Source organism: Cyprinus carpio, chromosome B11 (assembly GCF_018340385.1).
Source record: "Cyprinus carpio isolate SPL01 chromosome B11, ASM1834038v1, whole genome shotgun sequence".
In the NCBI taxonomy this organism is placed as follows: domain Eukaryota; kingdom Metazoa; phylum Chordata; class Actinopteri; order Cypriniformes; family Cyprinidae; genus Cyprinus; species Cyprinus carpio.
Genome location: NC_056607.1, coordinates 23743638 through 23768437, shown reverse-complemented (window position 1 = coordinate 23768437; position 24800 = coordinate 23743638). Strand labels below are relative to the sequence as shown.

At 34.7% G+C, this 24800-nt stretch overlaps 3 protein-coding genes across 3 annotated transcripts in view; 2 read left to right on the top strand and 1 right to left on the bottom strand.

Annotated features, from left to right (window-relative positions):
* clcn4 (chloride channel, voltage-sensitive 4) overlaps nucleotides 1-7928 on the top strand; it is a 17658-nt gene extending 9730 nt beyond the window's left edge. Inside the window, exons 9-13 of the mRNA XM_042734662.1 lie at nucleotides 1948-2134; nucleotides 3365-3725; nucleotides 4449-4453; nucleotides 5638-5890; nucleotides 7369-7928. Coding sequence (XP_042590596.1) covers nucleotides 1948-2134; nucleotides 3365-3725; nucleotides 4449-4453; nucleotides 5638-5890; nucleotides 7369-7459 — 897 coding nt within the window. The 3' untranslated portion in view covers nucleotides 7460-7928. The remainder of the gene's footprint in view (nucleotides 1-1947; nucleotides 2135-3364; nucleotides 3726-4448; nucleotides 4454-5637; nucleotides 5891-7368) is intronic.
* A 1132-nt stretch (nucleotides 7929-9060) lies between these two features.
* traf3ip2b (TRAF3 interacting protein 2b) lies at nucleotides 9061-16258 on the bottom strand. The gene is made up of 9 exons (XM_042734661.1): nucleotides 16005-16258; nucleotides 13738-14225; nucleotides 12425-12467; nucleotides 12183-12247; nucleotides 11108-11205; nucleotides 10958-11026; nucleotides 10758-10874; nucleotides 9635-9709; nucleotides 9061-9392 (listed from the first exon to the last, which is right to left on the bottom strand). Exons 2-9 carry the CDS (start codon nucleotides 14210-14212, stop codon nucleotides 9246-9248), a joined length of 1089 nt encoding a protein of 362 aa, XP_042590595.1. The 5' UTR covers nucleotides 14213-14225; nucleotides 16005-16258; the 3' UTR covers nucleotides 9061-9245.
* Nucleotides 16259-18589: 2331 nt separating this feature from the next.
* The window catches only part of LOC109045522 (CLIP-associating protein 1-like), a 77175-nt gene continuing 70964 nt past the window's right edge, over nucleotides 18590-24800 (top strand). The window contains 2 exon segments of the mRNA XM_042733462.1: nucleotides 18590-18729; nucleotides 20969-21428. Coding sequence (XP_042589396.1) covers nucleotides 21234-21428 — 195 coding nt within the window. The 5' untranslated portion in view covers nucleotides 18590-18729; nucleotides 20969-21233.

The window sequence follows — 24800 nt, the reverse complement described above, 5'->3', positions numbered from 1 at the left end:
TTGTGACTCGGACACCTCACCTCTCCAAGATACCTTAAAGGACCTATCTGAGAGGTAAGACTCAAACCACTGGTGTGCGGTTCCTGAGATGCCCTTTGCCAGTAGCGTTGATTAGAGGATCTGGTGGTTAACCGTGTCAAAACCAGCGGACAGATACAGCAAGATAAGTATTGAAGATTTGGAAGCCACTCTTAGAGATGGGCGATATCTTATCGTTTGCGACTGGTAAAAATTCTCCCCACAATAAGAATGAGTCTTCCCGCGATAATAGCAATAAAGTCTAGCTGTTAACACATTTCTGTGTGCGACAGTGAGGAGGGGGACGTGAAATTGAGGAGGAGTTTATCGCAAAATGAGGAGCTCTTTCTACAATCTCGAACTGGTTTTTAGGGTTGTACAGTGCACAAAAAATTGGTCTGAGCCTTGAATAAATGTACTACAGTAACGCTCTTGCCTGTCTTAGGGCTTCAACAACTGAGAGCAAGGCAGTCTTGATTGAAATGTACCAATGAAAGGAAGAAGGGAAACCGATCTGTAGTTCTCTAAAATAAATGGGTTATGGGTGGGTTTCTTAAGTAGTGGGGTTATACAAGCCTGTCTAAATGCTGAGGGAAAATCACCAGTGTGAAGGGATGTGTTAATGATGTGAGTGAGTGCAGGTACAACTGCAGGAGAAATGGCTTGAAGGAGATGAGATGGAATAGGATCAAGCGGACAAGTAGTACGATGATTAGAAAGGATGAGTTTGGAGACTTCTACCTCAGAGAGTGAAGAGAAGGATGTGAATGATGGTTTTAATTTCATTAATGAAGAACGTGGCAAAGTCATCAGCTGTTAGAGTTGATGAAGGAGGGGGAGGAGGAGGACACAGGGACGAGGAAAATGTTTTAAAGTGCATGGGAGAGTTAGACGAATTGTTAATTTTGTTGTGACAGTATGTCCTTTTAGCACTGGAGTCATTAGGAGAGAAGGAAGAGAGGAGTGATCTTAAGGTCAGCAGGATTTTTTGATGTGCGCCATACCCTTTCTGAAGCCCTGAGCTTAGAACGATGCTCACGGAGAAAAACAGTTAAAAAGACAGTTCAATTCATGTATATTTATTCAAATTTATTTTTTGTTATATTATGCAATTTAATGTGCATACATATTTTTATAATTCATTTTATTTTATTTAGTTTCAAAAAAAAGTTTTTTTTAATAATTATTTTTTATTTTATTTTTCATTTAATTTAAATTTTTAATTTCAGTATTAATGATCTCATTTATTTTTTTATAATATATATTTATTTTAATATATTTTATTTTTTAATAACATTAATTACAATAATTTTGTAAAAAAAAAAAAAAAACAAACAAAAAAAACAATTCTGCTAAATGAATGCATATTTATTTTCATCTAATTTATTTTTAGTTATTATTTTTATATTAGGTATTTAAATGTGCATATATATTTATATATTATAAATGTTTGTCTATCTATTTATTTACATACATATTTAAAAATGTGCCCAATTTGAATTATATTTAAAGTTCAAAAAAGCACAGTTAAAAAAAAAAAGTTTTTTATCAATTTTTTACTCTGATGTTTCAGTTAAAATTATATATTGAAAGTTAAAATTCATCTAATATTTATATTTTATTTCAGCTTCATTTCAAGAGAAGAAACTCTCCTAATTATTACATTTCTGCATTTTTGATCCGCGTTCTTTCCAGTCAAATAAGCATATGATATATTTAATATAATATTTTTTTATAATTTAATTTGACATTTTTTTAAACAATGTATGTAACAATTTATTAATTCATCAGGATCATTGAATATTAATTGATTTATATTTAAAATGAATTAAAAAGACAGCACAATAAATGCATACTGTTTCCAAACTCAGTGAGTCGTCATCCTGCTGAATAACTGTGACCTCTGATTCTGATTGTGATCGTCCTCAGATCCCGTCGGGTCTGTTCATCCCCAGTATGGCGGTGGGTGCCATCGCCGGTCGTATCGTGGGCATCGCGGTGGAGCAGATGGCGTATCATCATCACGACTGGATCATCTTTAAGAACTGGTGTCGTCCGGGCGCAGACTGCGTCACTCCGGGTCTGTACGCTATGGTCGGCGCCGCCGCGTGTTTGGGTGAGACGCTCCAGATCCAGAATCTCTTCAGATGTGATTCAGTGATGTAGATTATGAACTTCAGACGTGCAGAAGGGAAATCCCTGATTAATTGTGTTTGTTAGGAGGTACCTACATCAAATCTGAGATTGAATATTGTTTTAATCGCCATGCAAGTCTGCTGCTTTTTAAAAATGTAATACTCACGGCTAAGATGCTCACTTGCCAAAGCCAATTTTTATTCTTATTTGAGGTTTTTAGGAAGTTTTCTGTAATTAAAGATTAAATAAACTAAAATATGTATATTCGACAAAACTTCTAAAACTTGAAAATAAATTAAAGCAAGGGACTTTCAACCGGCATAACAAAAAATGTTCTGAAGACAATCACCTATTGCACCTTTAAAATAAAATACCCAAACTTAACTATAAATATAGATCTTGTCTGGCCAAAAAAACCCATCTTAAAAATGAACCATTTCATACATACTAAAAAAACTATAACTGAAATACAAAATAAATTAAAGTTAAATAGAAATGTAAAAAAACTAATAAAAATGACAGAAAATGACTCACAACAAAAAATAAAAAAAAAATGCAAATGTAAAAAAAAAAAAAAAAGTAAAATACATTTTTAAAAATGAATAAATAAAAAAAAAATTAATTTCAACCAGCATAACAAAAAATGTTCTGAAGACAATCACCTATTGCACCTTTAAAATAAAATACTTAAAAGGAAATATATATATATATATATATATATATATATATATCTATTATATATATATATATATAGACTATATAATATATATATATATATTTATATGTACCATTTCTTACATACTAAAATTACTAAAACTGAAATACAAAATAAATTAAAGTTAAATAGAAATATAAAAAATACTAATAAAAATGACAAAGAAATTTAATTTAAAAAATGTTAATGTTAAAAATAAAAAATATATATTTTTAAAACTAATAAATTAATTTAAAAGAATAGACAAAACTATTGAAAACAGTTTTCTGTTATTGAAATAAAGCTGAAATAAAATAAAAGCATTAGATGAAAAACTTGAAATAAAAATAAATAAGATAAATAGAATTATTAAAAAACTAAAATGACAAGCACATAACAAAATTACTAAAATTAAAATGAATAATATAAAATAAAGGTTAACTGAATATGAATAAATACTGTAATAGCATGTAAATGACACACTGGTGCTGATTATGAAGTGATGTGTTGATGCAGGCGGCGTGACGCGGATGACGGTGTCTCTGGTGGTCATCATGTTCGAGCTGACCGGGGGTCTGGAGTACATCGTTCCTCTGATGGCGGCGGCCGTCACCAGTAAATGGGTGGCCGATGCGTTCGGGAAGGAGGGCATTTACGAAGCTCACATCCAGCTCAACGGCTACCCGTACCTGGACCAGGACGAGTTCACGCACCGCACGCTGGCCACCGACGTGATGCGTCCGCGCCGCAACGAGCCTCCGCTGGCCGTCCTCACGCAGGACAGCACCACGGTGGAGGACGTGGAGACGCTCATCAAAGACACCGACTACAACGGCTTCCCTGTGGCCTCATCCCAAACAACACTAAGACACACACCGTCTTCGCCCAAATACGCTACACCATCAAGAACATAAGTACCTTAACCAAACACAGTGCCACGTTAGCATACGATCCAGCTCACCTGTGGGGCAAATTTCAAATATTCGTCGAATTTAAAATATGCATATGCAAAAATGTTGCATTCGGATTTTAGGTGTGCGTCAGGAAGCCTTATCAGTGCAAACGAAATGTGACGACGATGAAAGTTTTTCATAGCTTATCCTAATTGTTTAAGCAACTTAATTAATTATAAATGTTTCATAAACATTAATTTAAACATTATGCAATCTTTTCAAAGATAGTCCTGTTATCTTATGCTTTGAAGAAACGTGCATTAGTAATATTTTGCTCGATGCGCCCTCTTGTGGTCTCAGGAGAGAAGACAAAGCTTTTTTCGCCCCTAAGTGAAATTATGCTTTTAAATTCGAATATTGATAATATTTAAGTACAAAATAGTTTTTCAGCCACCAAGCGGACCGTTTATCAGCTGATTTCAAATTCTCTGTTGATCCAATTTGAATGAATGACCAAAATATACTTTGAAATTATTATTATTATTATACTTTGTGGTAAATAAACACTTACGTCAAATTACAATTATAACCAGTAGATGGCAGCAGAGGAGCACTTATTGGCTTATTAGTCATTCATTTATACCTTTTCTCTGTATTTCGAAATGATAAAATCACTATTATAAAATATAAAATCATCACGAAATCAGATTTTGTCAGAATTTTTCACTTTTTTTGTGTATGAAGTAAGAAAAGTCACAAAGGTTTTGAAGAAACTGAATTAAACATAATCACTGAAGTTGGTCAGTTCCATATAATACTAAAGAGGAATAATGGTACATTTAATAAGAGTGGAATATATCAATTTTCTATATAAAAATTTGATTTTGCATGTTACTTTTGTTAATAAAAGTACATTTTGTATGCATCCAAACTCGAGCTCAGTGCTTTACTGTCAGATCTGTCTAAACATGAAATAAACAAGAAATGAGCATGTAATATTAATGCAAAACAATAGTAATTTTATGATTAAATGATATATGGTTTTCTATAAAGCAAGTTATGTGACATACATTATAAAAATTGTGATTTATTAACAAATTATATACAATTCTGTGCAAACGTTTTCAATAACTTACATTTTTTTAATTGTTTTTGAAAGAAGTCTCTTCTGCTCACCACGGCTGCATTTGATGAAAATAATTTTAATTGTGAAATATTATTAGAATTTAAAATAGCTGTTTTCTATGTGAATATATAGTAAAATTTAATTTATTTCTGTGATTAAAACTTAATTTTTAATTGCAATAAAAAGCTGTAATAAAATAAAAAATATATATTAAATGAAAGACTTAAAATACAGCTGAAATGAAAACGTTTCAAGTTGAATTATTAAAATGAAAATGAAAACTGAAAATATAAAATAAAAGCTAATTGAAATATGAAAAATATGAATAAATACTATAACAGTATATATATATATATAGTAAAGTTTGATTCAAGTGACAAATAAATGTTTAATCCAAGAAGTAAAAAATTGCTATTTATAAAATAGCAGTATTTAAATAATTATATGCACTACTTTGCAAAACGTTTTCAATAATTAAGGTTTTTTAATGTTTTTGAAAGGAATCTCTACTGCTCACCAAGACTGCATTTATTATTTTATTACATGAAATATAGTGAATTATATATATAATTTATTAATTATATGATTATATATATTATTTTCCTTTATATGTATAAATAATAATATTTTTATGTAATGAATTGTAATTATATTTCAGTGTTGTTTTTACAGTATTTTTGGTTTTATTAATATAGCCACTGAATATGTTTACATTTCTCTGCATTTTTTGCTCCTCATGAAATCTAATTTAATCAAACAATTCCTGCAAGTTAATTCCGGTGATGTTGTGTGTGTGTGTTTCTCAGAGAACGCGCGTCAGAAGCAGGACGGGGTCGTCAGTAACTCTGTGGTGTATTTCACTGAAGACGCTCCGCAGATTCCTGCGTCCAACCCTCAGCCGCTCAAACTCAGACGCATCCTGAACCTCAGTCCCTTCACCGTCACTGACCACACGCCCATGGAGACGGTGGTGGACATCTTCCGCAAGCTGGGCCTGCGCCAGTGTCTGGTCACACGCAGCGGGTGAGAGCCTCCTCGCTAACGATGATACAGATGCAGACGTGACCCGTGCTGCCGAAATGAGGGCTAATTTGGAGCAGACAAAAAAAGGGAAAAATTTCGAATTTCAGGTTTTTAACAATAAATAAGCTCCTTAAGCCCTCGTCTAGTGATCCCAATGCTCCAAATAGTAATTAAACATCTAAAATGATCTTTATTTGACCGTTTTCTGAGAGGAGTACTTTGTTTCTCTGCTTACTTCTTACTTCATACACAGTATGTGACCCTGGAGCACAAAACCAGTCTTAAGGGTCAATTTTTTGAAATTGAGATTTATGCATCATCTGAAAGATGAATAAATAATCTCTCCATTGATGTGTGGTTTGTTAGGAGGACAATATTTGTCTGAGATACAACTATTTGAAAATCTGGAATCTGAGGGAGCAAAAAAATCTAAATATTGAGAAAATCATCTTTAAAGTTGTTCAAATGAAGTTCCTTAGCAATGCATATTACTAATCAAAAATTAAGTTTTGATATATTTATGATAGGAAATTTACTAAATATCTTCATGGAACATGATCTTTACTTAATATCCTAATGATTTTGGAATAAAAGAGAAATGTATAATTGTGACCCATACAATGTATTGTTGTCTATTGCTACAAATATACCTGTGCTACTGATGACTGCTTCTGTGCTGCAGGGACACATATTACAGGCTACACATACTGTATACACAGAATACAGTATTTAAGTAGGCTATCCATGCAAATATAATCTGTTATGTCTTAAGGGAAAACATCTGATGTGTAACTTAATATTAGATCTGTGCATTACAGTAGGACTTACTCGGCCTTCGGTCTCATTAATATTAATCTAAAAACAAAATAAAAGATTGCTGCTCTGTTAACTATATTAACATGAACATCTTAAATGTTGTAAAATATTAATGCATTAACTAATGTTAACAAATGAGACCTTGCTGTAAATTTTTTTTTTTTTAAGAAAGTAATACTTTTATTCATAAAGTGTGCATTAAGTTGATCAAAAGTGACAGTAGAGACATTTATAATGTTCCAAATGATTTCTATTTCAAATAAATGCTGTTCTTTTGAGCTTTATATTCATCTGTGAATCCTGAAAAATAAAATGCATCACGGCTTCCGCAAAAATATTGATCAGCACAACTGTTTTCAACATTGATAATAATCATAAACACATAAAGAGCAGAAAATCATCATATTAGAATGATTTCTGAAGATCATGTGACACTGAAGACTGGAGTAATGATGCTAAAAATACAGCTTTGATCACAGAAATAAATTACAGTTTAACACATATTCACACAGAAAACTTCTTTTTTAAATTGCAATAATATTTAACAATTTTTAATGCATTTTTTAAATAAATGCAAAAACATAAAAAAAACAAATCCCCTTCTAAAGCATGAGTTGTGTCTAATCAGTGAAATCCTCGTCTCTCTCTCTGTCTCTCATCAGACGTTTGCTGGGAATCATTACTAAGAAGGATGTTCTGCGACACATGGCACATATGATGAACCAGGATCCCGAATCCATCATGTTCAACTGAAGCTGTACACACCGCACAACGTCTGATCTCTTACTAAACACACTAGAACTGAACATACGCCAGTGTTTTTTACCATGTTTTTATTTTACGTGCATTACTTCAAGCCGTGATGATCAACTGTTACACTTGCATCTGACAGGTTTTCCTGCGACGCTGGATGTGAAATGTGCAGACGAGGGTCGTTTCTTCAGTACGCCACGTCTTAAATGCAGAAGGTCAAAATGGGAAAGAATAATTCAGAATACTAATCTGTTTTGTCCAACACTACGTAATCATTTCTGTTTTGTTATTATTTATTAATTTAATGTGAATGTTAGTTTTAAGCTTCAAGAATGGTGAGTTTTTGCCGTCGTATTGAAACATGAATATTGTCTTGTAAAATAAACACTGCATCTCTGTTACAGATATTAATGTTCTGCACATAAAACTGATGGTATGTTATAAAAATAAAAAATACTATTATTATTAAATATTTTCATTGCATTCAGTTTTAGATTTAATTCATTAACTATTTTCAGAAAGTACAGTGAAAATGAGCTTATATACAGCTCAGAAGATTAAACTTGGAAGAGGCACAGAGCTTTTGTATGAAATATTGTTATTAAATGTTTTATTAGATTTTAATTCATGAAAGATTTTCAAAAAGTACAATGAAACTATATATCTCAAAAGATAAATCTTGAAAGAAATATTATTAAATAAGGATATACTGTATTATTGCATTATTTTATTAGATTTAATTCTTTAATTCATAAAATATTTTCAGAAAGTACAATACATGCATAGTTGGAAAGATAAATCTTAGACCCTCTCCTCATAGGAAAACTATAAAAACAAAACAAAACTGAGAACTGTAACACTATAAATAAATATGCATATATTTGTTTTCAATGCAGAAGACTGACAAAGTACCAAAACATCTGATTATTATTATTATAACAATAAGAGAATAATGTTTTTTACAGTAACTTTTACGGGTCACAGTTTAATAGAAACAGACTCAAATGTATCAGATCTACTGTACTTTATCCATTCACAAAATAGTAAAAAAAAAACAAAAACAAAAAAGGGTAAAATGCTGGTAATTTCATCAAAAATAATAAGGAAAAGGTTGCAGTATGCAATGATAAATGTTTCAAATGTAAGTATGTGACATTGTGACGTCACCAGATGAGTTTGTTTCTTCATCAGGTTTTTAGAAATGTAGCACTGCATCAGTGTCTCAGCGATGGATGCTCTGCAGTGAATGGGTGCCGTCAGAATGAGAGTCCAAACAGCTGATAAAAACATCTCAATAATCCACACCATCTCGTAAAATAACGCTTCCTCCAGTGAAAAAGTGTTCTGGTCTGAATCAGGAGAGAAATCTGCACAGATCAAGCACCTAAACAAATATGTGTCTGGATTTTGATGTGAGAGACAACAGGAGATGCACTTTTTCACTGGAGGAAGTGTTATTATGGATTATGGACTCTTCTCCAGATGTTAACTGATGGACTGGAGTGCTGTGGATTACTTGTGGATTATTGTGATGTTTTTATCAGCTGTTTGGACTCTCATTCTGACGGCACCCATTCACTGCAGAGCATCCATTGCTGAGACACTGATGCAATGCTACATTTCTACAAATCTGATGAAGAAACAAACTCATCTGGCCTGAGGGTGACAACAGTTTCTGCATGTTTTCATTGTTGGGTGAACTGTTACTTTAACTTTCAGCCGTCTGATCGAATAAGTCAAAAACGAAGATGTTAATCTTGGCTCGTATGTGATTTGAAGCGCTGCTCTAAAGGGGAATGGAGACGATGGTCGGCAGAGGGCCGATGGGAGGAGGGTTGTACTTCTCCACACGCATTAACCTGCGCAGAATATCGTCCCGATCTTTCGGCCAGCTGTAGACTTGCGTGTTTTGCAGCCAGGTGGGAACGTAACACTGAGAACGAGAAGAAAACAGGACCGGCTTCAGTGAGAAACGCTGCACATCTTACAGAAGCTGAAATGATATTGATATTTTGCTTCACGGACCATGATTCTACAGTTCAGTTCACTGCTCTGTGAAGTGTAGAGAATGTGGGACTAGATTAACCGGTTTAGTGCTGTAACAAGCTCACAAACATGCTTTGATATGCTGAAATGCTCGAGAGGAAATTACAGTGTCTGTTGAATTTCACAAACCTTTTTAGCCCCCGGGAACAGAATAGGAATGAACCTGTAGTTCCTGCAGCCGTTCTGAATGAATTCACTCAGCAGATGAACGAAAAAAAAAAACACAACAGCCACAAAAAAACTACACATGATGTGTTTTCACACACACACACACACACACACACACACACACACACAAGTTAACAAACGTAACCGAACCCTCGCAATTATATTATTATGCTCGTTTTGACTAAGACAGCCCATGCAATCCCAGAATGCATTGCAGTGACCTCGGTGAAATATTTTAGCCAAGAAATGATTTTATTCAAAACATATGAGCAACTTTATTAAAATAGATTAATTTAATAAAAATAATACACTTCTACTACTACTGCTTATAATCATAATTGCTATTATTTTAATGCATTCATTATTAGTGCATGCAATTCTTTTTGTTCTTATTAAAATATCTAATTGCATGCTCACCATAAACTCTACTTGAATTAGCAAAAGTATTAATAATTATAATATTGTTGTTATTATTTTGTTAAGTTCTGTATTTGTGTGTGCAGTGCTTTTTATACTTATTAAAAAATATTGCATGCTCACATTAAACGCTATTGGAATTAAGAAAAAGTATTAATGATAATAAATTGTTGTTGTTGTTTTATTGCATTTGATATTTGTGTGTGCAATGCATTTTTATGCTTATTAAAATATCAAATTACTCTCCCATGCTAAATTATTTTGGAATTAGCAAAATTATTATTATTATTATTATTAATAATGTATTATTGTTGTTGTTGTTGTTTAAATGCATTCAAACCATTGGGATCAGCAAAAGTATTATTAGTATTATTAATATTATTGATCCATTAAAATACACAACAATAAAAATAATTGTTATTATTTCAATGCATTCCATATTTGCATGTGCATTGCATTTTTGTGCATATTAAAATATCACATTGCATGCTCACACTAAACTACTGGAAACATTAAAGTATTAATAATAATAATAATAATAAGTATTATTAATTTATTATTATTAGTAGTAGTTGTAATAGTAGTATTGTGTATTATTATTGAATCCATTCAGTGTTTCCTAAACTCTACTGGGATCAGCAAAAGTAAGTGAGGGTTATATTTAGACCTGTTTGTGGATGTACACAGTGTTTGAGGTTCTCTCGTCGCCCTCCACACTGGTGTTCATGCCTGATATGGTCTCGTAGTACCTCAGACTGATGATGATGATGATCAGGTAATCTTTCTGCAGGGACAGAGAGACGCTGTAACTGTAGCTGTTTAGATGATGATGATGACATCACTTCCTGTCTCTGAGTGCTTGTTTACCTCATTGAGATATCGCTCCATGCAGTCGATCTTACTGATGCTGTTCAGCTGCTGCTCGAAAACATCAATCTGTGCACAAAGACGCAAGAATCAATCCAAACCCACGAAACTGCAGCTGGATTAAACCGGAAACTGTATAATGATCTGTACATGCGTGTCAAAGCCGTTGTTCCTCAGCAAAGACACAAACTTGATGATCTCCTTCAGGTGCTCTTCGCTGTCGGCCTCGTAGGTGACAAAAACTTTCCCTGTGTGGAGAAAACACGCGACACACGTGAAAGAGTAGGTCAAACCGCCTCAAAACGAATATGAAACCTTGCTCTGTATTGTTCCTCTTTTGCATGGAATGACCTTATAATGAATGCTATAGATCAGGATTGGAAAATCATGAGGGTGATGGGTTTAATGAGGGCAAAAATGCTTTTTTAAAATATATCAAGACTGCTGCCTTTGCAATGAAGTGTAAAAATGAATGAAATGAGCATTATTTTAGATCTGCGTTGCATCAGACTTGACTTTTACACAGCGCTGAGCTTTATAACCAATCACACGTGTTTCTGTTGAGCTTATGAATGTTATGGGCCAATCAGAGGCGTTTTGACTGAATTCGGCGAAATGCAGAAATTAAGAGGTTAACTCTTTCCTTAATCTCTCCCCGTCTAGCTTGTACTAATCTGAACAATGCCTGAGACTTTGTATTACAAGCACTTCCTGAGTTTATTTGCCTCTTTATGATGAATTGCTTATTGTGCTCAACTGTAAGTCGCTTTGCATAAAAGCGTCTGCTAGATGAATAAATGTAAATTTAATGTAAATGTCATGAACTGACATATTTGTCTATGTAGTGAGAATATGACGTGACAAAACGTTTTTATTAATCAACATTAATAATCACTTATAATATCGAGCAATATTCGCCAATATTGATTTTTGTCGCAATATTGCATTCCTACTCTGTAACGAGTCTCTGTTTTTTAAATGTAGCCTATAATTTATATACAATTTTAAACAGTTGTTTTATTTTGTAACTGTTTAAGTTATTCTGAGTGATTTAATTAGTTTGTTAAATGTAACCAATCAAAGATAAATGGCCCTTAGGAATGTAAAAATCTATAGCAGGGGGCAAATATTTCACCTTAACTGAAAAGTTCATTTCTGACCCTGCTATCCACGTTATTGTCTCTGCTTTGGTCGTGTTGATGTGCGGACAGGAAGTAGTACTCACTCTGTTCCTGTGGCAGGTGTGTGATACACTGACTGGCCTGTCTGGAGTTCACAGATGCATTTCCACTGAAGACACACACGCACAGAAATGCATAAGCAGATCATAACATTCGCAAGCCTTCATTTTTCAGCATGAATGACTCTTTCTTTTCAAGTTTCATTCTGATTTAAAAAGCAAAAGGTCTTTTGTTTCTGGATCATAACTGAGTTTCAGTTGTTGTAATATGATGCTACGGGACTCACTTTTCAGAGAAGCGTGTGTCCATTTGTCTGTACTGCATCAGGCCTGTGAATGAAAACACAAATGCAGATTCAGATAATAAAATAACCACATATAGGCCAGCAATGATTCTGAGAAAATTCTGTCTTGCCCGCATGTTTTTCGGACCAGATGCAGGCTGCTTTTGTGCATAAATGCTTGTTTTGAATTCATAATTACTGTGTTTGGATGCCTTGCATCAGATTGTCACATGACCAAAAGCAATTTCCAAATGCAATGACAATTTCTCATGCACAAATGCAAATAAGAATTATTTTATGTTGTTTTTGTCCCTTTTTGTGCATTTGCACTTTTGGTTTAAGATCTTCTTTGTTAAAAAAGAAATGGTTTTGGAACAACACAGAGGTGAGTAAATAATGGGTGGAATATATGTATTATTTATTTCTAATTTCTTTCAATTAGAATAAAACATTTTACAGCCTGATGTAACAGAAGCATGCTTTTAAAGACCTTTTATTTTTTTATTATTACTTTTTATTTTTTTTTTAATTTTCGAATGCTCATCTGAAGAACCTATATTTTCCATTAGGCCAGATGTGGAGGATTTTAACAATATAGAAACTCAAGAACCCTATATAGCCTACATAATAAGGGATATTTGATGAAACTAAACTGCTGCCTTTAAACCTTTATTTTTAAGAACTAAATTATAATTTTCCTGATATACATGAGTGTTCAAAAGTTTGAGATCAGAAATATATTTATTTACAGCGGTGGCCAAAATTATTAGAACACGTTTTTCAGCAGCTAAAAAAATGGTTTTAAATCAGTTATTTCTCTTTTTCTGTAGTGTGTCAGTAGGGAATATCAGTTTACATTTCTTAACATTCATTTTGCCATTAATTGTAATAATCCATTTTTTTTATTTCACTATTTTACCAATGTCCTTACTATGTTTCTGGACCTGGGAACATTTCAGTTGTGTTGCTGTCTATGGAGGGTCAGAGAGCTCTCGGATTTCATCAAAAATATCTTAATTCTTGTTCCTAAGATGAACGAAGGACTTACGGGTTTGGAATGACATGAGGGCGAGTAATTAATGACATAATTTTCATTATTGGGTCAACTATCCCTTTAACGCTTATATTACACACACACACACACACACACACACACACACACACACACACACACACAAATGGATGTATAGAATGTTCAGAGAACATTCAAAAGTAACGTTTTCATAAATAAAAGGAACGTTAGAAAAACATTCTTAGAACATGTTTTTGTTAGCTAACAAAATCATCCCAATCCCAAACTTCTGAATGTAACGCACCTGAGGAGCTGCAGTGATGGACGGGAATCAAGTGACGCGGCGGCGGACCGAACTGACCGCAGCAGGGCGGCCGCAGGTAAGCGTTGGGGTACGAGGGCGAGGGATGGTGGTACATGTTCGCAGACGGAGGAAAGGAACGCAGGGATCTGGGATAATCCAGACTCTCCAGACTCGGACTACAGCTGCCCGGAAGAGAGTGAGGCCTGCTGGGAAAAAACGAGCCTTCATCCGAGAGCGTGTGGTAGATGGCAGACGGGAGGCAGGAGGGCAGGCTGTGAGGAGAATCCGCCCTGACGGGACCGTCCCAGCTGGGGAAGGGCATCTGATGGGCGTAGCTCGCCGTGTAATGCTGGTGAATGATCTGCGCAGGTTGTGGGACGGTTGGGTGAAGCTCTGACTCAAACTCTTCACTCCTGGTTTCGTCATTCTCCTCGGGATAGTTTAGAGACGTGTACTGATCGCTAACGTGGGCCATGTGGGTCGGGTGTCTGACAAAAGAGCAAAAAATGTGATTATATTTCAATGCATTTTTTTTTTTGTCCCAGTTTAACTGATGTCCCACTTTTGCTGACTTCAAAGCTTTTGCATTCCCCATTGTGTGAAACCTTGTGACCGCTTGCAAAAAAATTGTGTTGGAAATATATATATGATTATGGTTTCTGTGCTTTATGTTCTCTCACGAAACATTTACGTTCATCTGAGAATCTCTGAGAAAAATAATATAAGGTGAGAGGAAAAACTACACTTCAGTGCTTTTGCAAGTGCAAAGCTTCTTAAGGGATTGAAAATGCAAATCTTTTTTTTTTGTTTTTTTCAATCACAGTGCTTCGTAGTTTGACATTTAAAGAGCAATAACATTTCCATCATCATTTATTCAACTGTTAACAACAAAACGTGCTCCACTTTCTCTAGGTGAGCAAAAAACACACACATCATTATTAAAGTATCACAGCAGTTCATATGACTCGTGTATTATATTCAAAGACATCTGATAGTTATGGGTGAGGAACAGACTGAAAGGTTTTTTCCTTTTGCAACAGGACCCTCACGCTCACTACTTTTGTTGTAAATATTAAACAAAATAAAAACAACATTTCCTTTCCTATTAACTCCTCGAGTCAACAGAGTATATGTGATATGTTTGTAGGCTATAAAAGAGCATGTCACCAGCTGTCATCGAGTACAAGTCTTTTAATGCTCAGTCTGAGAGTGTGTTTGCCTTTGCACTGCATCTTCACCGGCTGACAGAAACCAAGAAGACTTCTGAAAGCTGTCAGTGACCAGACGACGTAAGAAAGAGGTCAGCGCTGTTTTCTACTGAGGAAAAATAGGCCTTAGTGTAACATCCACCCATGCAGCGTCCCTAAATAGGACACTTCATTATGACTCTTTATCTCGGTGTGCCAAAATTCTGCAGCATGTGCAAAACTGCAGACCACAACTGAGAGATTATGCCATGCAAGCAGTTACACAAAACACTTTAACTTTATGCAATATACACATATGGTTCTGTCTGAGCATTTGTCTAAGTCTGAGAAATGTAACGAGGTGACAGTTCATCAGTTTTCATGCAAATATAAAGCAGCGAGTCAAGTTAAAAGAAAGAAGCAATTAAACATTTGGCAGGAAGAGTCATTTTGATAAAGACAGTAGATAACCTGATTCTAACGTTTCCTGACACACTTGAGAAAGAAACCAAGAATGTAAAGGGCGAATTCAGGTATTAAATATATATTTGCAATCACACGATATTTTGGATGTGGATTTTTTTATTTAAAAATGGTATTTTTATACTTCAAGCAAATAAAAATTAGGTGCCATTGACATGACTGGGGAAAAAGACATTAATTAACATAAAGCAATATATATATATGTATGTGAAGAGTTCAGATGCAAAAGCCTTGAAATTGTCTTATAAAATCAGCTTTTTATTTTTTATTTTTTTATCTGGCTCCTATATGTAAGCTCAGTAATTTCACTTTAATGGCAATTAATAGGTTATTTTCACTGCCATTAAAGTGAAATAAGTGAATATAGAAGCCTGACAAAAATGCTAATTGTAGAAGAAAATTTCAGATGGCACTTAGAGGCTTTTGCATATATATATATATATATATATATACCAAAATTATATTTTTTCTATTATAAGTGCAAAAATGATAGGCTATAAGAAATACTACTATACAATACTTTACTTGTTTACGTATCTGAACTAATTTAAGAATATATTTTAAAACCTACTGACAGCGGACTGAAGACAAACTCACCTGAGCGCGAGCGGCAGCAGCAGGAGTTACAGTCACTTCAGGAAATCACACGGTTGTGTTTCATTTGTCATCTCGATACTTGTTTTCTCACTTTCTACAGCGATTTCGAATTCAGTTTTAGATGTAATATCACGCGTATTTCAATAGGCTACTAGTTTAATACGACGTGACCGTTCGGTGTTTGACGACATGCTGTCGAAGCGTTCTGCGGGTCGTGTGTCGGAGGAGGAACGCGATGATATATGAGGGGAGGAGTGAAACACAGGAGTGAAACACAGGAGTGAAACACAGGAGTGAAACAGCACGAGAACGCATGGTGAACAGGACACGTTCAGTGCTTTTGTTCAGCACAAAACATGATGCATACAAACCTTAAAGGCGTAAAAGAAAGCTTAACACTTAATTAAACAACATAATATGCCAGGTAACATAATTTTTGTGCTGACTTTCCCATATTATGGAAGGCCAAATTACTCAAAATTAAATAATTAAATAAATGCTGAAATATATAACTAAATCGTTAAATACATAGGCTAATTAAATGTTTACATTTAAACAAATAAAAATATTTTTTATTTAAATACATAAATTAATAAATGATGAATATATTTCACCCACAGTAAGAGACTTTTGGATTGCAATGTCATGGTTTTCACAGAAACATGGCTACACAGCAACGTACCCAATAATGCTATTGAGCTAGCTGGACGCTACACGTTCCGGGCAGATAGAACTGCAGATGACTCTGGTAAGACAAGAGGTGGTGGATTGTGCATTTATGTAAACAAAGCTTGGTGTACGAACACTGTCATTGTTGGGAGACACTGCTCAGCTAACCTAGAGTTTCTCATGGTTAAGTGCAGACCTTTTTATCTGCTGCGGGAGTTCACCTCCACCATTATAACTGCAGTCTATATTCAACCGGATGCTAATGCCAAGCTTGCTTTGAACGGACTGGTCCTTGCACACCTCAAAGACTGCCTCCCTCCCACACTGGACCCACACCAATTTGCATACCATAGAAATAGGAGCACAGAGGATGCAGTATGCACAGTGCTGCACTCTGCACTCACACACTTGGACAATAACAACACATATGCACAGATGTTGTTTGTTGACTTCAGCTCAGCATTTAACACCGTCATTCCCTCCAAGCTGACCACAAAACTTGGAGACCTGGACATTAACACCTCCCTCTGAAACAGAATAACTTATTTTCTAAACCAACAGACCTCAGCATGTTAGGTCAGGCCACACCCACTCCACCACTATCACACTAAACACCGGCGTACCACAGGGCTTTGTGCTGAGCCCATTCCTTTACTCCCTCTACAACCACGACTGCAAGCCTGTGCATGGATTCAACTCCATCATTAAGTTTGCAGATGATACCACGGTGATTGGCCTCATCAGTGACAATGATGAGACTGCCTACAGGGAGGATGTACAGCACCTGGCCACGTGGTGTGCTGACAACAACCTGCTCCTTAACACCAGCAAGACAAAGGAGCTCATTGTGGACTTCAGGAAGAAGAAAGGAAGCACGCATGACCCCATCCACATTAACGGGTTGGTTGTTGAACGTGTCTCCAGCTTCACCATCTCGGAGGACCTGTCCTGGACCACAAAAACCTCCAGCCTGGTCAAGAATGCTCACCAGCGCCTCTTCTTCCTCAGGACACTGATGAAGAACCAGCTGTCTTCAGCCATAGTGGTGAACTTTTACCGGTGTGCGACCGAGAGCATCCTGACCAGTTGCATCACAGTCTGGTATAGGAACTGCTCAGCTGCTGACCGCAAGGCACTGCAGAGGGTGGTGAAAACTGGCCAATGCATCACAGGGACACCACTTCCTGCTATTGAGGACATCCATAGAAAACGCTGTCTATAAAATACGTTTGTTTAATAAATGAATGAATAAATATATAAATGAACGAATAAATATGTATGAATAAATATTTATTTATCCATTTATGTATTTATTTATGCCTTTATTTATGTGTCTAAATATTTAATTAAAGTATTTAACGATTTAGGACTATTTGTATCTTTTAACATTTATTTAATGATTTAATTTTGAGTCATTTGGCCCTCCATATCCACACCCATTAAGTTACGAAAACTGTTTGAGTGTTCTCTTAGCATTCTAAACCTCCAGTTTTTAAACGATTTGAAAACGTGTTTTCTTGCGAACGTTAAAGGAATATTCATATCATTTTGCAAATATTATGGGAACGTTAGTTTCGAATGTTCTCTCAGCGTTCTGAAAGAAGGGACTTGATAACATTTTAAAAAAACATTACAAACATTAGACAAATGTCCAGCTAAAAGGTTTCCAAAAAAATAAAAAAGTGACATAAACAATGCATAAATAACGTTTTTGTACTAACGTTTTGAGAATAAGATAACTTGAAACAAACATTTATGTAACGTTATTAGGTTTTTTTGTTGGTTTTTGGCACGGATGTTTTTTTTTTTTTTTTTAAATGACAATTTAACACTTTATAAAACTAATACTACCAGAGCAGGATGTGTCATCCTGCTCTGGTAGAGGGCAGAGGGTAGACGGCAGAGGGCGCGCTTGATCTGGCGCATGCGCAATGCCATCGTCATGTTTGAAGCCGCACAATGGGCGGAGATCTCTGCTGTTTCCTTCCAAAAAATCAACTGAGGATCTACCCACGGGAAACGGTTCCCAAGTAGCGGATTTCGAGCGACATGCCAGGTACGTCCGTTATCAAACGAGCTTTTCACTAGTTGCGTTCTGAATCTTGCTGTGGCTGCTGGCCATTGTGTGCACTGTCAATAAAAATAGTTTGTGTATAACAGGATACATTGTTACAATCACGCATGCAAAGCAAAAATCACACGGTGAGAGTAGCTGCATCATTTACAGTACTTACAGTGTCCATATCGATCATTATTTGTTCAGTGGCATGGATTGTATTCATTGTAATGTCTTATTTTTTTTGCAAACCGATGTGAAATGAAAGTTAGATGCAGTCAATCAATCTAGATTGTGATTTTTGATTGTAGTTTACAGGACTAGTTGATACAGCTGTGAAATAATGCACATTGCAACTAGATGAGAAAATATAATTGAAAAGAGTTAAATGCTATACTGTTTAAAATAGTGATGCTTATACCATGGTACTGAATTGCTACAATTATATGTCATGGTATGTACATGCATGCAAGGACAAACCAAGGTACTTTTTTTAATGATGAAAAGATATGCAAAACATAATTTTTAAATAGTAAAAAATAGCCAAACTTTATTAAAACAAAACTTTTACGTTTTACTGGCATATTCTCACACGTTTTAAAATCACAAACAAGTAAAAAATATAAATAAGACAAAATAAACGTGTATTCTGTGGACTTATTCTCTAAAACAAATATTAATATTTAGCAGTTTAGGTAAATTTTATTATCTCTTTAACGCTGTTAAGATATTGAAACGCTGGGTAAATATATAGCAAATATGAATATTTGGGTGCAGCTAAATAAATGCATATGAAGCTTTTATATTTTAAAACACGGGTTTTGAGATATGCGGTCGCGCGCGTGTTTGTAAACAGAGTTGTCGGGCCTCGTGCGGTTCGCTCGCTGTTGCTAATAACAACCAACATTCTTCGCCGTTACCAAGCAACGATATCGCGACGCTACTTTGTATCGGGTTTTCATCGCGTAACGTTCGTCGGGTTTCCCCTGAAAGGCCCGGGGTTTGTTTAGCATGTAAGTGTCGAGCAGCCTGCCGTGTTTACAGTGAGAACTGTTAGCCAAACAGCTGCTAAACAACTGCTCGCGGACATTAAACACGCCTAAAGTTAGATCAGCAATCACTGCAGCTGCTTCATTAATGTTTAATGAGTGAACCGCGACTGCTGATGTCCTCAAAAATAGGCTACATGAACGTTTTCACGTGACACATGATGATTACGTCATCTTTTGCGTGCGTTACAACGAAGCACTATGGTAATACTTTGTTTATTATGGTATACTTTGAAGGACCATAAATACTGTGGTATTTGAATATGGTATTCAGAAAGTGCCATAGTACAGAGTACCATGTTATTCCCATCTGAGCCATGATACTGCCACAGTACTAGACATTCAAGGAATATTGTGTGTTTCATATAAGTAGATAATTATATGAAATATTGAGACCATTATAGGGATGATAACCAGACTTTAGGTTGTTCTAGCATATATATATATATATATATATATATATATATATAAAAAATTTAATTTAATTTAAATTTAATATATATAATGTTATAGTTATTCAAACCTTTAGATAGAGTCTGATATAAAATCTAAAAAATAAAAAAAAAGTTTGCATAATTATGTGTGTTGTTTTTTTGAGTCATGTATTTGATTAATCAGGCGTTTATGGCTCTAATAGTCTAATATAGTGATGATAAATTTATTCATAGTTTAGCAAAGATATGAATTTGCAGCAGATGCTGATATTTCTATGATTAAATTCTGATGCTTGTAATGTAAATCAGTGAGATCTTTCTAACAGTAGAGCAGATACTGTGCTCTATATCTCCAGTAATGTATCTCGGTGAGATGAGATGTAAATGATCCAAACATATAATGCAGTGATGGAGAGATGAAGAAATAAAGGCTCCTCAGAAGATGTGAGATGTTCTGGAGGCTTGTGAAGATCATTCCTCCGCTGAGGAACAGTGAAAGTAAAGCTTCTGGAAACAAACGCTCCTCAAAAGATCCTGATGATCAGATTTGATCCTGGATAAAACACTCTAAACTATCAATCAGAGACAGAAGACATGAGTAGACTGAGTGTGACTGCAGTTTTAATCATGTTGCTCATTTAGACAGCTTAGAAATTAAATACAAGACTGTAGCTTTACAGGGTTGATTTGATCATTCAGTTTTTGGAAGCGTATTTTTATAACACCTGATCTGTAATATTTTAATTTGCATTGCAGGACATAAAGTGATGTATTTGCTGTTTGAGAGGATTTCCCCGCTGAAGGATTTACTCCAGCAGTGTCTGATCTGTCGATTATAATATTGTTCATACATGTTGCACCGGTGCCGTCCACAATCCCTCCTTCATACTTCCAGCGGCCTTTTGCATCCCACATCCCTTCAGGATTTTTCTTTAGATTAACAAGAGCTAAAACTCGGTTTTCTGGCCAGTATTTGTGTGTTTATGTGTTGTCCTGAGCCGTGGTCCTTCTCAGCAAAGTCATGGAGCCCAACATGGAGTACATAGTGGCGCAGGTCACGCAGAAAGAGGTCGGACGTCGGTTTCAAGTCGGGCCGGAAATCATAGACTACATCCTGGACAGACAGAAGTCACATGACCTGGAGCACGATCAGAGCATGCTGGACAGGATGGTGGACAGTCTGGCAACCTCATGGGTCAACGCGAGCAATTTCAAGGTGAGAGAGTTTGAATGGCTTTAGCTCACCCACAAATGAAAACGCACTCACCATCCGAGATCAGGATGAGTTTGTTTCTTCATCAGGTTTGGAGAAATGTAGCACTGCATCAGTGTCTCATCAATGGATGCTCTGCAGTGAATGGGTGCCGTCAGAATGAGAGTCCAAACAGCTGATAAAAACATCACAAGTAATCCACAGCACTCCAGTCCATCAGTGAACATCTGGAGAAGACAAAAGATGAAACAAATCCAGCATTAAGATGGTTTTTAACTCAAATACATAGAGTCTATAATCCATAATAACACTTCCTGCAGTGAAAAAGTGTTCTGGTGTGAATCAGGAGAGAAATCTGCACCGTTTATGAGCCAATAACAGTCCAAAGCATCTCTGAACAAACATATGACTGGATTTTGATGTGAGAGACAACAGCAGATGCACTTTTTCACTGCAGGAAGTGTTATTATGGATTATAGACTCTGTGTATTTTAGTTAAAAACATCTTAATGCTGGATGTGTTTCATCTTTTGTCTTCTCCAGATGTTCACTGATGGACTGGAGTGCTGTGGATTACTTGTGGATTATTGTGATGTTTTTATCAGCTGTTTGGACTCTCATTCTGACGGCACCCATTCACATCCATTGGTGAGCAAGTGATGCAATGCTACATTTCTCCAAACCTGATGAAGAAACACACTCGGATGGCCTTAGTTTGAGCACATTTTCAGCTAATTTTCATTTTTGAGTGAACTATGACTTTAAATAGAAGCTGAGGAGAGATTGTGTAGTTCAGTCACCATTATTTCTGTTTTCTGAGTAATAATATGCATTCTTGATTTAGTTTGGTTGATGCATATTCTAAGGGTTTTTAGGCCTTTTCTAGAAGCGTGCAAGTAGTTCCAGGTTTGTTGCGTTAGAGTTGCCTATCATCGGCGCAGATCTTTGAGATATCACACTTTGTAACGCTTAGTGTTGTTCAGTAGAAATGATTGCTGATTTAGAGGATAAAAGCATTTGTTATCGTTGCAGGAAGAGTCACTCCCGTTCTCACGGATTCACTGAGACTCTTAGTCTTTACCGGAGCTTGAGTTTGAGTGGAAACTGATTTATAATTTCACAGGACTGCGTTTTTGGATGACAGGCAGTTTGTATTAAATGAAAAATGTAGGTTATGTTTAAAAACTCCAGACATCGTGTGCATTTCAGGGACCTGACAGGCTAAGCATTTAAGAAACTTTTTTCATTGCCTCTGATTTCTTGTCGCTTCTAATCCTCAATCTTTATGTCTTTTTAGTATTTTATATTCTGCTGGTTGTCGTTCTCAGTGCTTTTGCCACAAAATAATGTTTGGTATGAGTCACCGCTCAATATTAGTCTCATTTTCTGCTCATAATTTTTACTATGATTTACCTTTGGCTTTATTTCAGCTGACTACGATGTTTTTATCATTCTGTGTGATAAATTACATTTTTTGCAATGTTAATAAGGAATTATTCATATGTTATTCTATATAATACTTAATAAACATATGATTAATAATACATTATTTATTACTATTTTGAGTTTTATAATTTCAGTTTTTAATTTTAGTTTTTGTAATTTTGTTATGTGCCTTTATTTTTTTTATTCATTTTTTTATATTTCTATTTAGCCTTACTTTTTTTCTAATTTCAGTTTTAGTAATTTTATTTCCTCAAATTAAATTTATTTCAGCTCTAATGTTCGGTAAGTTCAAGTTTTGTTTTTTTTAAGTTTAGGTTTTTCATCTAATATTTGTTTTATTTTATTGCAGCTTTATTTCAATTACTAAAAATGCATATGTATTTTTAATTTTTAATTTTTATTTTTAGCTTTTATTTATTTAATTTTAGTAATATCATATCTTTAAAAAATTCATTAAATTAAATCATATATCAAATTTATATTTCAGTACTACAGTAAGTTTCTTTTAAGTTGAAGTTTTTCATCTAATATTTATATTTTATTCTGTTGCAGCTTTATTTCAATAACCGAAAATGATTTTTAACAGTTTAAGTACCAGTAACAACAGTAATTTTCTGTCATTTTTAAGGTGATTCATGAAGCTTTCATATCAAGTTTTCATATCGCACTCATGGATCTGTCATCATGGAGTTTTGCAGGGACTTTCTGTGGCTTAAACCATATTTAAAACTGTAAATGAATCTTTATTCCGCATCTGAGTTTGCAGCTGTTTTTCTGCTACTTTCTCTGAACATCTGCTGCTAGATTTCACTCATGACACGTCCATAACCAGATGAAACCTGTGCCCTCAAAACTCAATTAGTTATACTTATAATAGTATTAAGAGTGTGCTTCACTGTCTGGTCAGTTAATACTTGGCTCCAGTGCTTTTATTTGGTGGGTCTGAGCCATTATGTGATCGGTATTTATATTCTCAGTTTTCTTCTTCCTGACGTTACTTCCTGTCTGTTGTTTTCTGTCCAGCAGGCGTATATTGTTCCTCACATTAAATCAGATGGTTATATATGGATTTATATATGGATATATATATATTTTTTCAGTGATAAAAGTTGTGATTGTGATTTAAAAAACATCCAGGTTTGCTGTTGGTGTGCTTATATATGAGAATGGCTATAATAATAATTATTATTGATATTACTGTTTTATTATTATTATTATTATTATTATTACTAAATAAAATAGAAATTACTTAGTGAAAGCAAAATATGAAATATAACTATTTTAATATTTCACTGTAAAATAAAAAATTAAATAATTTAAGAAAAAAATTGTAAAACTATATTATATAATAAAGTAAATAAAACTGTTAAAGTAAAACACCTGTAAAATTACAATACATGAAACTTGAAACGTTTTTGAAAAATCTAATTGTGATTTAAAAATAAATAAATAAATCCGGGTTAGTGTTGCTTGTTTTTGGTTAAAAATATTGTGCTTATTTGAATATGGCAATAATAATAATAACATACAATGCTATTTTGTCATTATATAATAATAATTATATGACTATGTCGTGCAACTATAAAATCACAATACTGATATTTATGGCTGTTTTATTTATTTATTTACTTTTATCACGCGGAGCTCATGTACAGTAAGTGTGTGGGCTGAACCTGAACACACAGAGTTAAAATAGCTCACTGAAGAGTGAAGAGCAGGGGTTCGTCAGTGAGATGTAGAGAAGCTCACTTATTATTCCTCTGCATGTAGGAGGAGTTTCGTTAGTTTATTTGAGGAGCCAGCCAATTCTGTTTCTTTATATCCGTTTCTACCTCTTTGTTTTTCTGTGTGACCAATGGCAGGAGTTTTGGAAACTAAATCATAATTATACATTTTAATGACACGTTTCAAACCAACACTTTTGAAACC

Excerpts from the sequence above, each read along its gene's own strand:
- traf3ip2b (XM_042734661.1), bottom strand. The coding sequence starts at position 14,212 with ATGGCCCACGTTAGCGATCAGTACACGTCTCTAAACTATCCCGAGGAG. Across the intron at positions 11,206-12,182 it reads ACACCTGCCACAGGAACAGA|GGAAAGTTTTTGTCACCTAC; the intron begins GTGAGTACTACT and ends TTCTCCACACAG. Across the intron at positions 9,710-10,757 it reads CTGTGTACATCCACAAACAG|CTGCTGAGTGAATTCATTCA; the intron begins GTCTAAATATAA and ends TTTTTCGTTCAT.